At 22.2% G+C, this 17,539-nt stretch overlaps 1 protein-coding gene across 4 annotated transcripts in view; it reads right to left on the bottom strand.

The window, feature by feature from the left end:
- The window catches only part of LOC122510014 (disks large 1 tumor suppressor protein), a 1,103,313-nt gene that overhangs the window by 6,217 nt on the left and 1,079,557 nt on the right, over positions 1 to 17,539 (bottom strand). For 3 of the 4 annotated variants that reach the window (XM_043624398.1, XM_043624394.1, XM_043624395.1), the window contains 6 exons: positions 14,779 to 14,936; positions 12,490 to 12,739; positions 11,806 to 11,908; positions 10,511 to 10,549; positions 7,502 to 7,543; positions 3,884 to 4,033 (listed from right to left, as the gene is read on the bottom strand). In XM_043624398.1, the coding sequence (XP_043480333.1) occupies positions 3,884 to 4,033; positions 7,502 to 7,543; positions 10,511 to 10,549; positions 11,806 to 11,908; positions 12,490 to 12,739; positions 14,779 to 14,936 (742 nt within the window). The remainder of the gene's footprint in view (positions 1 to 3,883; positions 4,034 to 7,501; positions 7,544 to 10,510; positions 10,550 to 11,805; positions 11,909 to 12,489; positions 12,740 to 14,778; positions 14,937 to 17,539) is intronic. The other variant, XM_043624397.1, reaches the window with a different exon arrangement.

Genomic DNA, 17,539 nt, shown 5'->3' with positions numbered 1-17,539 from the left:
CCGACTAACAAGTTTTAGGACAATTGGATCGATTTTCAAAAAAGTCGTTCGTCATATTGGGTACATTTTGAATTTTGAAAATCTGACATTGGATTCGTAATTTTTGTCGTGGGTCTTGTAGTGTAGGATTTAAGCTTTAAGGAAAATCCCTCATAAGAAGTGTGCAAAATATGTCAAAATTCAAAATTTTTTTTCTCGCTTATTTTATTATAAAAGTTAAAAAGCCTTTTTGCATAATAAAAAGTATAATTTAAAGTATTAAAAACAATAAAAAAATTATATTTTTTATATTATGTTAGGCTGTAGAGAGCGTCAAAATCGATGCTTTTATTTTGAGACGTTCCGCGGTTGCAGGTCTAGGGCCGTTCCCAGTGATCTAAAATAAAAACCCAAAAGAACTTTTACAGTTGAGATACTAATCTAGTGGATAACCTAAAATTACCTTAAAAAATCAAAATTTAAAAAAATGACACTACTTTTAACAAAAAAATTGAAAAATTACCTTTTTTTCTCCACAGTTTTTATTAAAAAAAGTATTAAAAAATTTTCTTTTTCAAATTTTTTAGGTATACCCACTAAAGAATATATTTTTTAACAATATGCAAAAAAATTAGAAAGAAACATTCATCCGTTTACTCAGAATCCCTGCAACCGATTTAAAAACAGCGTTTTGAGAAAAACGCAGTTGAAATTTAAGTACGATTTTTTCAGATTTATTGTTAATTGGTTTTTATAAGAGCTTACCAAATTTTAATTTGCTATCCTAGGTCAATAAAGTAAGTTATAAGCTTCCTGATAAGCCTTTTCATGTTCGTCGCGAGCCTTTTTATTATCAAAAACCATACAAAATTGAGTAATTCAATGTATTTGTCCAAAAACATGAACTGATATTTATAATGATATCTCGCGAACAGAATAAGATTTTTTAACGTTTTTGGTCTTAAATTAAAGATAAGACTTAAAGGATCACATCTATATAAGTTTTAAATTTTGTCTACAATTTTTAAAAAATATGCCAGAGTTTAAAAAATTGTCAAAAAAACTTTAATTTTTTAATTTTCTTTTTCAAATTTATCGATTGTTAAAATCTGTGTGTAATTTCTTAAAATTTCGAATTGTATATTTTTTAACATTGAATATTATAAGCTTTCTAACGGTAGATTTCTCAAGTTTCTTACATTATTTTTTTCAGGAATATTATGCTTTAAAGATTGGTATGTTTTTGGGCCATGCGCGTGGAGCCACTCTGACGGTAGTGTGATTTACTATAACTTTTGATAGGAGTTAAATTTCGTCATAAAATTTAAAACTTTTATTCTAGAGATATTAAGGATTTTAAAAAAGCAAGAAAAAAAAATTCGAAGAAAAATTTTTTTCTCATGAGTATTTTCCCTTAATTTAAGACTATGCAGAAGTTTCTAGCACGTCAGGTTAATGAAAAAAAAATACTGAAAACCTTCAAAAACACGTTTTTTAGTGTCTTTATATAATAGATTTAGCTAATTCCCGGTTTTCCCGGTCAGTGGCCACCCTGCAAAAGTACAATTATTCGAAAACATTAAATATAACTTCATTTTTAAATAAAAATTTAATCATTATTTTGCCACAGGAATTAATATTTTCAAAAATTTCAAATTCAATAGCATATAATAATTACAGACCTTAAAATTTTAACTGAAATTCATTTTTAAATCAATATTTATTAGAAAATTCTACGAAAATTCAATTATTTAAATTTTAAATACAAAAATAAATATTTTATTATATTGAATGTTTTCTTAAAATTGAATTTTTATAAAGAATTTTATCCACAAATTTTTTAATAATTGAATTCTCTTGACAGATTTTAATAAAATTTTTAAGAATAATTTTATTTTTCAAGAAATTTGATGAAAATTGTATTAAAAATAATTGAAATTCTGACAAGAATTTTATTAAAATTTTTTAAAATAATTGAATTTCGGAAAAAAATTTTATTATATATTTATAAAGATAATTGAAATTTTGACGAGAATTTTTGTAAATTTTTGAACATAATTGAATTTCTGCGAAGAATTATATAATTTTTGAAAATAATTAGATTCTTGAGACGAATTTTATTAAAATTTCTTTTTAAATAACTGAAATCTTTTGTGAAATTTTATTGAAATAGTAGACATTGAAAATAATTGAATTTTGACAAATTTTTTAAATTAATTAAATTTCTATGAAGAATTTTATTAAAATTATTTTGAAAAAAATTGAATTGTTACAAAGAATTTCATTAAAATTTTTTAAAATAATTTAATTTTTTAAAGAAATTTAATTAAAACTGTATTGAAAATAATAATTAAATTCTAATAAATAAATTGTAGCAAAGGTTTTTAAAATAATTGAATTTCTTGGATAAATTTTAATATAATTTTTAAGAATAATTACATTTTTCGAGGAACTTCATTAAAATTGTATTAAAAATAATTGAAAGTCTGCGATGAGTTTTATTATTTATGAAAATAATGAAATGTTTGCGTACAATTTTATTAACATTTTTTTTAACTAATTGAATTCATTTGGGAAATTTGTTAAAATAGTAGATATTAAAAATCATTGAATTGGGGAAAATTTTTGAAAAAAATTAAAATTTTGCCAAGAATTTTATTAAAATTTTAGAAAATAATTAAATTTTTACGAGAAGAATTTTACTGCTTTTGAAAATAATTGAATTTTTGCAGTCATTTGTAGTTGCTTCAAAATTCAATTTGTTTTAGTGTTATTAACTAAAATTTTTCTATTAAATCCATTATTTTTTATTAAAAAATTTTATTTTATTTTTTTTTTAATAATCAATTAAATATATATATATATATATTAAAAAATTTAACTAATCTCAGAAGAATTTTAGTTATTAAATTTTTTTAAAAATCTAGGTCTTTTAAAATTTCTAATTAAATTGATTTAAAATTGAAATTTTACAAAATTTTAAATTTAAATCTTTTGAAGTTCATATATTTATAAAAATTGTGAACGCAACTCTCTTAAAATTGAATTAATTTTGTAATATTGACGTAAAATTAGATTTCAAGAATAAACACAATAACTTGAGACAACAATTTTCCAGGATTTTGATCAAAATCCCCTGATTTTTTCAGGTTTTTTTAAAGTTTACTTGTAAAATTCCCTGACATTTCCAGGTTTTCAGGTTGCGTGGCAACCCTGTTTTACTATTTTTATTATTTATTAGAGATGTGCAAAAAGCTCGAAAAGTCGAGCCGAGCCGAGCCGAAATTTTTTCGGGCCGAGCCGAGCCGAGCCCGAGCCGGCTCGATGTATCGAGTACTCGAAATTTTCGAGTACTCGAGTGACTTCGAGTACTCGAAAAATTCGAGTACTCGATTAAATTCGAGCACTCGAGTGAATTCGAGTACTCGAATTTTTCGAGTACTCGAATGGATTCGAGCTTTTGACTTACTAAAAAAACTATTAATAAGTAAAAAATTTCGAATTTTTTTGAATTACTGAATCAATATTTCTATTTGCTAAATATAATAAATGCGAAAATTCTATGAATTTTCTCTAGAACTCGAATTTACTCAGAGCTCGAAAAAATTCGAGTACTCGAATTCCCTCGAGTGCTCGAAAAATTCGAGTACTCGAATTAACTCGAGTACTCGAAACTATTCGAGCTTTTTACACAGCTCGGCTCGGCTCGAACTCGGCTCGAGCTCGAACTGATTAGGCTCGGCTCGGCTCGGCCCGAAAAATGAAAAGCTCGAAAAAGCTCGCTCGAGCCTCGAGCCTCGAGCTTTTTGCACAACTCTATTATTTATCAATTACGAATGATTCAGAGAGTTGAAGTATTATTAATTATTTAATTAATTTTGTTTAATAAAAGAAGCAAACTTACGAGGGACACAGCTGCCGAATTTATCGGGAAACTCAGCGATAAGGTCGTCACTGATCCGATCCTTGAGAGGTCCCAGGATAATGACAGGACGCATATATTGAATACTAAGTTGTTGAACAGCTTCATATGATAAAACGTTCTCTTCACTGCCTGTATTAACAATAAAAAAAGAAATCTCAAATGAATAAAACTTTTTCAAATCAAGAAGAAAATTTTAACTTTACAAAACTAAATTCTGCATCTTGTTAAATAGGAAATTCAACATCAATATCATGTTTTTAAAGGGACTGATCATCTCAAATCAATCTATCCAAACAAGCTTCAATCGAGGACATTCTCAATATTTTACCCACTGAAGTTTTTCCACATAAATTGGATTTCAAACTTCAAAATTTCTTTCAATTTGTCAGCAAAAAGAAATCGATTAGAGAAAAAAAGGGGTTAATGATTTTTTTCCAAAGAAAAATCAATTAATATCCTTATGATTAATAAAACAATCTGTAACTTTTAGAAAAGTATTTACTATTTTCCTAGGGTAAACAAAAGTTTTGATTTCCAAAAAGTTAAAAAGTGTTAAAAATTAGAGAAAAAACAAAACGAGAAGAAATCTTTTCCGTTCAAGGGTCGATTTCAAAACAACGATTTATACGGAGAGAACGGTTAGAGTCGAGCAAGAGCACAAAAAAAGGAGAAAGCAATGCATTCGCGACTGTCTCATCTGCGCGATGCGTCAAGAGTTCTGTGTGTATGTGTAAAAATAAATACAGAAAAAAAAGAGAAAAAGAAGTAAAGGGGAACATGATTCGTAAAAGGGTGACAACTTTTGTAATATTAGTTTCACGGGTCTTTTCACTCCGATGTGCACACATTGACTTACTAAGCTCCTCATTATCCTCAACACCCTCCTTTTCCAGATAAACTAAAGTCAGTTCTTCCATATAAGGCAGTTCAACACGATACAAAATTTCTCTACTGCCTGTGGCGGAGGACAAATCTTAAATAAATAAAAGGAGAAACTCAATGAAAGGCAAACATGATGAACGATGATTGGTTACGATCCATAAATTTTACCTTTTTCATTTCATTTCATTTTCAACTTTTTTTTTCTTTCATCTTTTATCGCAATTTGTTCTGGAAAAATTCTCTCGATTTTTCCACTTTTTAGAAATAAATTATAAAATTAAATAGGTAACTATAACTAAAGTTTTTTTTCAGGCCTTGGATTGACTTTAAGGCTCAAAAATAGTCGTTTTAGTTGATTATATAAGAATAGAAAAAAAGTCGTTTATTTTATTCAGTGTTATCACAAAAATTTCATTTTGTATTTCCCTGATGTTTCACTCATTTTTAAATTCAATTATTCAAACTTCAATAATTTTGCGTAAATACTAAAATACTAGAAATTTATTTTTTCAAAGGAATACAATTTTTATAAATTTAATTTAAAACCTTTTGAAATTTAATTAATTTTTGAAAAATTATAATAAAAAATTCTTTGTTAATTTTTTCTTTAATTATTTAAAAATAAGTTTTAAAAGACAATAAATTTTTCAATTAAATATATGTTTGAAATATTTTCAAACAATTGAAATTCAATCAATTTTTTCAATAATAATTCAACGTTTTAGAAGAATGTTTGGAAAATATTTTTAAAATAATCAATTTTTTAAATAGTTTTAATCGTTGTAATTAAAAATTTTGAAAATCATTGATTTCTCCAAAATTTTAGTTATAATTCTAAAAAAGTAGTTTTTATAAACATTTTAACGTCCTAAATATTTTAATTTTTCAAAAAAATGTTATCAAAACTATTGAAAGTAATAGAATTTAAAAAAATTGTAATACAAAAATTCTTAAAATTAGTTTTTCAAAAATATTTTTAAAATATGAAAAATAATTCAAATTTAGTAAAATTATTATTAAATAATTGGATTTTTTTAAATTTTGTTTAAAAATATTACAAAATAGTCAAGTTTTTGTAGATTTTTAATTAAAATTTTTTAAAAGTATTACTTTCTCCAAAATTTTAATAAGAAGACTAAAAAAGTGGAAATTTTAAAATTTTAAATTTACTTTTTAAAAGATAATTGATGTTTAGAAAATTACTATATAAAAGAATTCTGAGGACTAGTATTTATAAAAATAAAGAAGAAAAGAATTTTTGAACAATTTAAATAACAAATCAATTTTTTGATTTGTGATTCATATTTTTGAAAATGCTTGTTTTTTCCAAAAAGTTTAATAATAATTCTAAAAAATGATTAAAAGATAAAATCATATCTTTAAAAAATAAATTGTTCAAAAATTCTTTTCGGCCATTCAATTTTTTTCAATAACTTTAATAATATTTTTAAAAAAATATTTCTTAGACTTTTTTTAAAAGTTAGCTTTTCAATTATTTATAATAAAAAAATGTCCAAATAATTAAAATTTAGTAAAAATTTTTTGAAAATAATTTATTTTTTTAACCAGTTTTTTGATAATATTAAAAAATAATCAAAGTTTTGGAAGAATTTTTCATTAAAAATATGAAAATACATGATATCTTAAAAAATTTTAATCATTAGTCTTAAATAATCGATTTTTTAAAAACTATATAAATTACTTCTTTTAAAGATCATTCAATTTTAAAACATGTTGCTAAAAAATTCTATAAATCAGTTTTTTAAAAATATTTTAATGAAATTTTTTGGAAATAATTCATTTTCCTAAAAGAATTTTTTGACAATTTAAAAGTTTCTCAATTGTTTAAAGAATTTTAATTAATAATTTCAAAAATGATTATTTTCTTCAAAATTTTAAGAATAACTCTAAAAAGTTAGGCTTTCGAAAAAATTTGTATTTCATTATTTTTTGTAAATATTTGAATTTTCAGAAATTTGTCATTGAAAGTATTGAAAATAATTAAATGTTTGAAGCTTATAAAGAAAAAATTCTAAGATTTACTTTTTTAAAAAAATATTTTAACAATTTTTTGGAGCTGATTTCCATTTTCAATTTAAAATTTTCATTTGTAGATTTGTCATTAAAATTTTTCGAGAGTTAAATTATTTTCAAAATTTGTCTAAAATTCTACAAAATTTGATTTTTATAAATTTCAATAAAGTACTTCAAAGAAATAAATTATTCTGAATAAAATTTTACAGAATTTTAATTATTTGAAAAATTTAATTGTATTTTACACCACAAATGTGGCATTTTTTTTGTAATATTTGTAACAAAACCGAAAAATTCGCATTCTTTTGAAATAATTAAATACAAGTTTTAAACGTTCAAATGGAAGAAATATTTTCATAAATTACTGTTCACAATGAAAATTAAAAAACTTGTGTTTTACATTTAGAAACTTTATAATTAACTTTGTTGATAGTAAAGCAAAATTATTGTAATAAAAATTTAATTTGAAGAAGAAATAAATGAAGTTCGTTTTGCTATCCGAGGCCTGTTGTTTTCTTTTTTTAATTCATTTAATAGTAAATAAATATTATTTTCGACAAAAAAATAATGGAAAACAAGAAAAAACTGGATGGGATGGGTAAAATTAATTAATGCGAGTAATGAAACTGAAATGTTGGATTAAGAAGGACGAGAATATATATGATAGAAAGATATGATTACCTTCTGCATTCGTGTCATCCTGGGTGTAGCACAGCATAAATTCTAGAACATAATAAGTTCATATTTCAATATATGTGATAATAAGCTTCACCGCTACGATCAATTAAGCTCTACCACAAATTAGTGGTCATTCGAAATAACAGCGAATTATAATCGCGTGCAAACTAATTGGAAATATCAATAATTCCAAGACATTAAAATTCTTACTGATTGTTTTATTTCAATACACGAAACTCCCACATTTTTCATTTAAAAATCCATTTGAAAATTAGTCTTTGAAAAAATAAACTCTTTTGTCAAACTATTAATTTATTTTATTTAAAAAAAAAGTTTATTTTTATGAAAAGAAAATAGTATTAGTAGTCAACAAGAGGAAATTGACGAACAAAATTATTCCATTAAAAATTAAACGAAGAATCGTAAAATCAAATTTTTATTTTTCGAAATAATTTAATAGATTTTTTTCTAATTCAAAAATGCTTTGAATTTAAAAAAGTCAACGTGACAAAATTTTTCCAGGAAAGAAAAAAATTTTGAAATTTGAATAAGAGATGAAAAGTGAATTTTGAATATATGTGAAAATAAAATCCTCTCGTTTTTTAATAGGACTTTTGTTTAAAATACAAACAAAGGACATTTAATGTCAGTTAAAGTAGATAATCTTGTAACTGAATTCGTACTTTACTGGAAATCTTTGTTCGTGACATAGAAATGAACAATGGACTCATTGTCACGTTCGAGTTTGGAGAAACTCGTTGTTTTGAATTGCAACTCGGGGGAGAGGAAGCAAAGCCAAAGAGGAAGCAACGACGACAGCGAAGAATTATTGTTACAGGTTACATTAAATAAGCATATTAATGGCAGAGAAAGAGGGTAAAATTTTAAGAGCAAGCAGGATATGGCGTTCATTAGTAATTTTATCCATTACAAAGATCAATTTTAGAACTCAAATATTAATCTGAGAAAACATCTCGGGAAATTCAAACTTTATTTAATAACTCTTTTAGGAGAAAAGAAAAACTCACCATTTCAAAAGTATAATTAAAAACAATTTCTTTTTTCTTAAAAATTCAAATTAAAATTAAAAAAATTACTTTGATTCAAATGACCAATTGATATTTTAGAAAAAAAAGTTAAAATTTAGAAAAAGTGGAACTCAAAACTTTTGAAATTATTTTCAATATGTTATACAAAAGGTTGAATGTCCTTTCTGATTTTTTCCTACATCAATATAACATTTTGTTCATTCTCTCTACTTTTATTTTCTTTCTTCTTAAATTTGAAAATTATTATTTACACTAGCAAATAATAAATGCGCCAGCGCGCGGAACTCGGTATTACATTTCTTATTATTTTGTAAATTAAAATTAGAGATTCAAAAATTTTAAAAATCCACTTATTAAATACAAAATATTAAATATTTTTATTATTATTAAAAAATGTTAATAAAATTTTCCGCAAGAGTTTCATTATTCTCATGAATAACAAAATTCTTTAGAGCAATTCAATTATTTTCAATACAATTTTAATAAAATTTCTCGAAAGAATACAATTATTTTTAAAAATATTAATTAAATTCGAATAACATAAAGATATGTCAAAAAATCGAACTCGAAAAATTTTGGTATTACAATACTTCCTCTATGAGGAAGTAATTCAATTATTTTCAACAATTCTGATAAAAAATTCTTCGAAACAATTCAAATATTTTTATAAATTGTAAAATTCTTGGCAAGAATTCAATTACTTTTGTAAATAATAAAATTCTTTTGAGAAATTCAATTATTTTCATTACAATTTTAATTCAATTTCTAGGAAAAAATTCAAGATAATTAATAATATAATATATATAATATAATATAATATAATATAATATAATATAATATAATATAATATAATATAATATACTATAATATAATATAATATAATATATTCAAGATAATTTTAATAAAATTTCTCTAACAGGTTCAATTATTTTTCAAAATTATATAATACAATTTTTCTAAACAATTCAATTATTATTGTTCTCAAAAGTTTTTAATAAAATTCTTTGTAAATTTTAATTATTTCCAAAATATTCAATTAAAATTATTTTAAAAAATTATATTATTTTTACGAAATTTAATGAAATTCTTAAAAAAATATTGATAAAATTCTTGAAATGAATTCAATTCTTTAAAAAAATTTTATTAAAATTCAATTTAAGAATTCAATGATTTTCAGAAATAATTAAATTGTCGAATAGAATTCTATTAAAACTTTTTTAAATAATTGAATCCCTGCGAAAAAATATATTATTTATACAAATAATTGAATTTTTGCAAAATTTAAAAAAATAAGTGAATTTTTGAGAAGAATTTTATTAAAATTGTATTTAAAATAATTGAATTCCAGCAAAAATTCAATTATTTAAAAAAATAATTGAATTCTTGAATTGGATTTTATTAAAAGATTTTTAGATAATTGAATTCTTGTGAAAAATTCAATTATTTTTTTTAAATAATTGAATTTTCTCGAAGAAGTTTTACAAAATTTTTAAAAATAATTCAAATTTTTGAAGAAATTAATTAATATTGTATTGAATATAAGTGAAATCCTGGTAAGAATTTTATTATTTACATAAAAATTATTGAATTTTTTACGAAGATTTTTATTATTTATAAATTGACTAAAGAATTTTATTACAATATTAAAAATAATTGAATTCTTTATAAAATTCAATTATTTTCAAATCTTTTTATAAATACTTTACAAGAATTCAATGATTTTCAGTACATTAATTTTAAAATTGAAAACGTTTAAAAAGAAAAATTATTTTAAAATTTAGGAAACAAAGAAAACAGCAACTAACTTCAAACTGGGAACAGATTACCGGAATAAATCGATTATTAATATAGAAGATAGATAGAAGATATTATTTCTCGATGCAAGATTTTAAAGGATTAAAAGATACAAAACTCTAATTTTGTTAAGGAACAATTATCATTTTTTCTCAAACATAATACTTACGTGAAGGATCGTTTTCATTCTCAGGTGTTGTGGGCGACCCTACACAAGCAGGCAAAACAAAAACACATATCACGTATCACATATAAAACACAAAAGCTCATTCGGGATTGACTTGGACCTGGTTCGATTCGTGCTGGATAAATTTCAATTAAAGTGAGAGAAAAAAATAAACGAAAACTCTAAGCTCTCAAAATCCCAAAAAAATTAAATTTAGGGTGTCTAGCGAATTATTATTTTCAAATTCCAGGACCGAAAAACAAAATATTCCCGGATTTATTTTTTAAAACATTAATAACTATATAATTAAAATATTCATATTTCAATAAAAACAATATTAAGAAAATCGGTTATACGTCTTCAGGATTGTCACCAAAATTTGATTTTATTTTTCCCTGATTTTTCCTTGATTTCTACACAGAAATTTGACTTTTTCCTGACCCTAAAGAAATTTGTTTTTATTCACTCTAAAAATATATTTGGAATATATTTAATTGTAAAATTATTCGGAACATTAAAAGTTTCTTTTAATAAATATTTAATCAATATTATTGTTTTCCCATAGGAATTAAGATTTTGAAGAATTTCAAATTTCAAATCCTTTGAAATTCAATAATTTATAAGAACTGCTACTACAGTAGCAGTTCTATCTTTTTAATATTTTTTAAGGCTGCTGGACAACAAAATTTAGAATTTTCTTATAAATTCTAGAAATTGAATATTTTTCCAATACTTTTTTGATAAAATTTCCTGACTTAAAATTCTTTATAGATTTAAACGAATTAGCAAAACTTTTAAAAAATTCACCGATATTTTTGTAAATTCCCGGTTTTCCAAAATTTTCCAATCGCTAGACACCCTGTAAATTAATAAAAGCAAAAAATGGTGGTTTTCAATCCACTCACAAGTGTTTTATCAAACTTTTTTTGGTGCTTAATGATCAATTATATTTTCAGTGACAAAAAACAAAGAAATGAGCATGAAATCGAGGATCAGGTCTGTCGTCGACAAAAAAATAGAGGGGTTAAAAATAAATTTTTATACAATAAATTTCAATGCTTTCGGGATTATAAAAATAATTACAATACTAATTTGGAATTACAAGACAAAAATTATATGTATAATACAGTTAACAAATTCATATTTTATGATACACATATGTGAAAAAAGAAATGAGAGGGGGTTTGGGAGGAATTGAGAAAAGTGCAAAATAGAGATGGCGAAACATGTAAACATGATTCCGAACATGCTCCGATCGTGCAGATGTATTTTTTTCAAAATAGTTTTCCAATACTTACGTTCTTGATCGGAGCCATCCTCGGATTTGTCGTCTTTACTTTTCATGAACGGGAATTTCCTGCTGAAGGAAAAGTTTTTCTTTTTCCTATCCAGCGTCGATTGCTGAAACAAAACGTCAAATGTTGAGTAATAATTCAAGGAAAAAATAATTATGAAACGAAAATACAAAATGTAAAAATAGTATTTTTATTACGTAAATAACATTTTTTACATATTTTACTTTTTAACTAAAAAAATGTTAAATCATTTTTTGAATAAAAATATATTTTCTTTTAGTGAACAAAAAATGTATTTTAATAATACTGATAATGATATCGATTATTTTTATATTTGATGACATCAAAAGTATTTTATTTCAATATATTTATTTATTTGTTCCCACTATCCATAAAAAGCCATAAATGGGTAATAAAAGTGTCAAAAGTAGTATTTTATATATTTAAATATAAAATATATTAAAAGCAAAATAAAAATTATTCAAATAAGAGAAATATTTGAATAATTTTTATTTTATCAATAAATAATTTTGATAATAAATATAAAAACAATGTTTATTATTATAATTTTATTAGGATAATAAATATAAAAAACTACATTTATTATACTAATTAAATGACGATTAATAATTTTAAATAAAAATTGAATTGAACATTTGAAATTATTGGGTGGGAGATAAAAATTACCTTGTCCATTATGACAGGCATGTGCCCTTGGAACTTGACGGAACGATCGCGAGCTCGTTGTTTGCGTTCCCATCGTCTGCGTGAAGGAATAATTCCTAGACCTTCCTCTTCGCCCTGAGGTGTGACTCTCCTAGCTTGCCACCATTCGTCGTCACTTGCATTCGTGACATGGAGAATTTCGCCATAACGAAAAGCCAATCCACGACTTGGCAACCCATCATCCTTATTTGGATCGTAGTCGAACAGAGCTCTGAAAATTTCATTTTCAATTTAGGAAAGCGCAAAAAAAAACTCGAATAAAAATAATTACAAAAATTAATTATTATTATTATTATTATTATTATTATTATTATTATTATTATTATTATTATTATAATATTAATCTCCGTATTCTTTCATTCATTCTGTCAGCAATTTGAAATTAGTTTCTGTGTATGCTTTTTTTTTCTTTAAAAAATATTTTTTGACAAATCGAAAATATGCAGGCATTTTTTCATGATTTATAAAAAATAATATTACAAATTAGAAAATTTTAAAAAAATTATGATTAACAAATAAAAAATATACTCATTTTAGGCATAATATTTATTTATCAATAACAATATTGTTTACAAACTCATTTTTTTCTATTGGGAAGAAAAACATTAGATATTCCCGTTTCTTAATATTTTTGTAGAAAATTCTCAATTCTCATAAGGAAATAATTTGCAACAATTCTATTTCTTAATTTCAATTGTTCTAATAAAAATCAAAGTTTTTTAAAAATAAAGGAAAAAAATGTTTATTAATTATATTTGTCAATTAGAAAATTTAATTCATAATGAAACTGAAAATGTTTTAATTTTTAGAAAATAAAGGAAAAAAATGTTCTGTTAAATTTATTGACGAATACCTTTAATTGTACAATTATTCGAAAACAATCATTTCTTTTTTAAATATTTAAAATATATTTAATTATTATTATTTTTCCATAGAAATTAAGATTTTTTAAAATTTCAAATTCAAACTTTTTTGAAATTAATCAATTTTGAAAATATTGTTATAAAACATAAAGATAACGATTACTCCGAGTCGAAGACTCGGAGTGATCGATTTCTTTATGTTTTATAATAATTAAAATGAATCGAGTGTAAAAAATCACTATTTTATATTAAAAGAATATTGTTACTGTAGCTTCTTAAAATTATTTTCATATTCTATTATTTATTATCAACAATTTACACTAAAATTAATTTTCAAATCAATTTTTATTTTTTATTTTTATTTTATTTTTTCTCTACGAGAATTCAATTATTTAAATAAAAAAGTAAATTATTTTTTTAATTGAATAATTTAATGTTTCTTAAAATTTACTTCTTATAAAGAATTTTATTAACAAATTTTTAAATAATTGAATTCTTTTGACGAATTTTAATAAAAATTTTTAGAATAGATAATTGAATTATTGAGAAGAAACTTATATAAAATTGTTAAATATTTGAATTCCTGTGAAATTTTTATTATTTATGAAAATAATTGAATGTTTGCTTACAGTTTTATTAAAATTGTTTTTAAATAATTGAATTCTTTTGGGGAGTTTTTTTTATTAAAGTAGCAGATATTAAAAATCATTGAATTGGGGAAAATTTTTTGAAAATAATTGAAATTTTGACAAGAATTTTATTAAAATTTTTGAAAATAATTGAATTTTGAAGAAGAATTTTTTTATTTATAAAGATAATAATTGGGATTTTGTCGAGTTTTTTTTGTAAATTTTGAACATTATTGAAAAAAATCAATTCGTAACCAAGTAAATTTATTTCTCATTTCAGTAAATTTTTGAAAACAATACAATAATTAAAAAATATATCAAAATTTAAAAGTTCTACTTGAAAAAATATTTTTCTTCTAAATTGTTGATAGAAAAACGATGTAAAATTCACAACTGTTAAAAAAATTCTCAAAATTGAAAATAAATATAATTTTATAAATAAAATATCTTCTGAATAAAAATTCGAATGAACGAACAATTTTTCTTTTAAATTAAAATTTAAATATTCAGTGAATTGTGGAATCTACATTGAAAAAAAATGGAAAAAAACTCACTAACTATAAAACTTTTATTAAATAAAAATTAAAATAATAAAAAGTTAATAAAAATTAAATAAAATTTTAATAATTTAAATAAAATATTTTGTAAATAGTAAAAAAATATGGTACAAATAAATAAAAATGTAACTTCTTAATAAAATTTCTCGAAATAGAAAAACGTTAAGTAGAGAAAATAATCAGAATAGGAAAATTTTTCACCTGACGTAAAGTGACTTTTTCTGTGAGGTCCTCATGAGGGTGCCTGTCATCATATTCTGCTGGGAAATTTGTTGTTTAAGATTGTGGATCTTGGCCTCGAATCTATTGTAATCCTCTGGCTTGTACTGCACAACAATTGTCACTGTTTGATCTGTCCCCTAAAAATTGACAAGTAAATTAATAAAAAAAACAGTCACACAAAAATAATAAATACAGAAAATAAATTTTTCACAGCAATTTACTTTCCTAATACGTCAAATCGTTTAAACCGTACATTGAAAATTGTGAAACGTTTTTCTTTTCTGTGTGTATATATATATAAAAGATAGATTACATAAATTTCACTTGTTGCACACCTACTTGTTGCAGCAAGGTTTTATCTTGATCCATTTAGGGCTGTTTTTACATTACATTCAATTTATCAATCAAAATCATCTCAAAGACATCATCTTTTGAATTAAGTCTTCAATTTTTTCTTTAACATTTATCTTTCAGTAAACTTGAACATCAAAATTAAGGCAAATTTTTTATCAATTTAGCAAAAATTAAACATTTTTTTACAAATTTAATTTTCTAAATGACAGAATGATAAAATAGATGAGAAATAATTTATCGAGACGAGCTATTTAAAGATTCTTTTCAATCGTTTTTTAAATCGTATTTAAAGAGTGTTTTTTAATTCTTTTTCAAACAACATTTTTCTTTTGTAAAATGTTTCTTTTTGGAAATCAGCGATTGTGTACCAGATGTCCCAGATACGCTTTCGCTTGTTTAGCGGACGTTTTTTTAGAGAATCGATTGGCCTGAATTTATAAAGACCCTTGAGAAATATTTTTAATAGCCTCATTCAGCTAGAAAATTCTTTAACACAAAAGAAGACTGATTATTATAAGGGAAAAAAGAAATTTTAATTCTGTCTCAAATTTCAGTTTATTAAAAAGCAAAGAAAATATTACGCTTCTCAATTTACTGCTTTTGTGAAAAAGAAATTTTATCATTATGCAGGGTTGCCACAAAAATTTAATTTTGTTTTTCTCCTGACTTTTCCCTGATTTCCAGACAAAATTTTGCCTCTTTCCTTGACACTGAAGAATATTTTGATTGATTCTAAAAATGATTAGATATTCAAAATAATGTTTTATTACATAATTATTAACGAATTTCGTTAATTATAAAATTATTCAAAAACATCAATAACTTCTTTTTTAAATAAATATTTAATCATTATTATTTTCTCATAGAAATGAAGATTTTTGAAAATTCCAAATTCAAACCTTTTCAAAATTATTTTCATCATTTCAATTCAATTATAATTTTCTACAATTTTTAGCAAAAATTCTTCTTTAAATCAAAAATTTTTAAAACATTTTGCAAACGTTTTTTGAGAATTTTCAAATTCGGAAATTCTTCAATTAAATTTAGAAAATAAAAACTTTAAATAATTTCAAAAAAATTCTATTAAACTTTTTCAAAAAATTTAATTCTACAAAATTTTTAATTAAAAGTATGAAAAATTTAAATTTTCAAAGATTTAAATTTAAAACCTTTTCCAAATTCAATTGTTTCTAAAAATTCATCCTATAATGCTTTCAATATTCAATTATTATCTAAAACTTTAACTGAAATTCATCTTTAAATCAATTTTTATTAGAAAATTCTACTAGGATTCAATTGTTTAAATACAAAAAACAAAAATTTATTGAATAATTGAATGTTTCTTAAAATTGAATTCTGATAAAGAATTTTTTAACAAATTTTAAAATAATTGAATTCTTTTGACGAATTTTAATAAAATTTTTTAAAATAATTACATTTTTCGAGGAAATCGATAAAAAATGTATTAAAAAAATTGAAATTCTGCGTTGAGTTTTATTATTTATGAAAATAATTGAATTTTTAAAAAGAATTTTGTTGTTTATGCAAATAATTGAATCCCTGTTGAATTTCTTATTTATTTTTATGAAAATAATTAAATTTTAAATTTTGCAAATAATTGAATCCCTGTCGAATTTTTATTATTGTATTTATGAAAATAATTAAATATTTGAGTAGAATTTTATAAATTTTTTTTTTTTTAGTAAATATTAAAAATTTTTGAAAATAATTGAATTTCTGAGAAGAATTTTATAACGTTTGAAAATAATTGAATTTTTGCAATCATTTGTATCTAAAATTTTAACTACAATTAATTTTTTAATCAAATTTTTTTATAAAATTCTACGAGAATTTAATTATTTAAATACAAAAATAAATAATTTATTTAATAATTAAATATTTCTTAAAATTTAATTTTTATGAAGAAGTTTATCATTAAGTTTTTAAATAATTGAATTCTTCTGATGAATTTTAATAAAATTTTTAAGAATAATTACATTTTTCGAGAAATTTGATTAAAATTTACTTAAAAGTAATTGAAATTCTGCGATGTGTTTTATTATTTATGAAAATAATTTAATTTCTAAAACAAATTTATTATTTATGAAAATGATTGAATTTCTGTGAAATTTTTATTATTTTTGAAAATAATTAAATGTTTACATAGAATTTTATTAAAATTTTTTTTAAATAATTGAATTCTTTTGGATAATTTTATTAAAATAGTACATAGATAATGAAAATAATTGAAATTAGAAAAATTTTTAAAAATAATTGAAATTTTGCCAAGAATTTTCTTAAAATTTTTGAAAATAATTGAATTCCGGATGATAATTTTATTAATTATAATGATAATTGAAATTTTGTCGAAAATTTTTTTAAATTT

This window comes from Leptopilina heterotoma, unplaced genomic scaffold, assembly GCF_015476425.1.
Source record: "Leptopilina heterotoma isolate Lh14 unplaced genomic scaffold, ASM1547642v1 Lhet_65, whole genome shotgun sequence".
NCBI lineage: Eukaryota > Metazoa > Arthropoda > Insecta > Hymenoptera > Figitidae > Leptopilina > Leptopilina heterotoma.
Note: the sequence above shows the minus strand (reverse complement) of the source record. Positions and strands in the feature narration are given on the sequence as shown.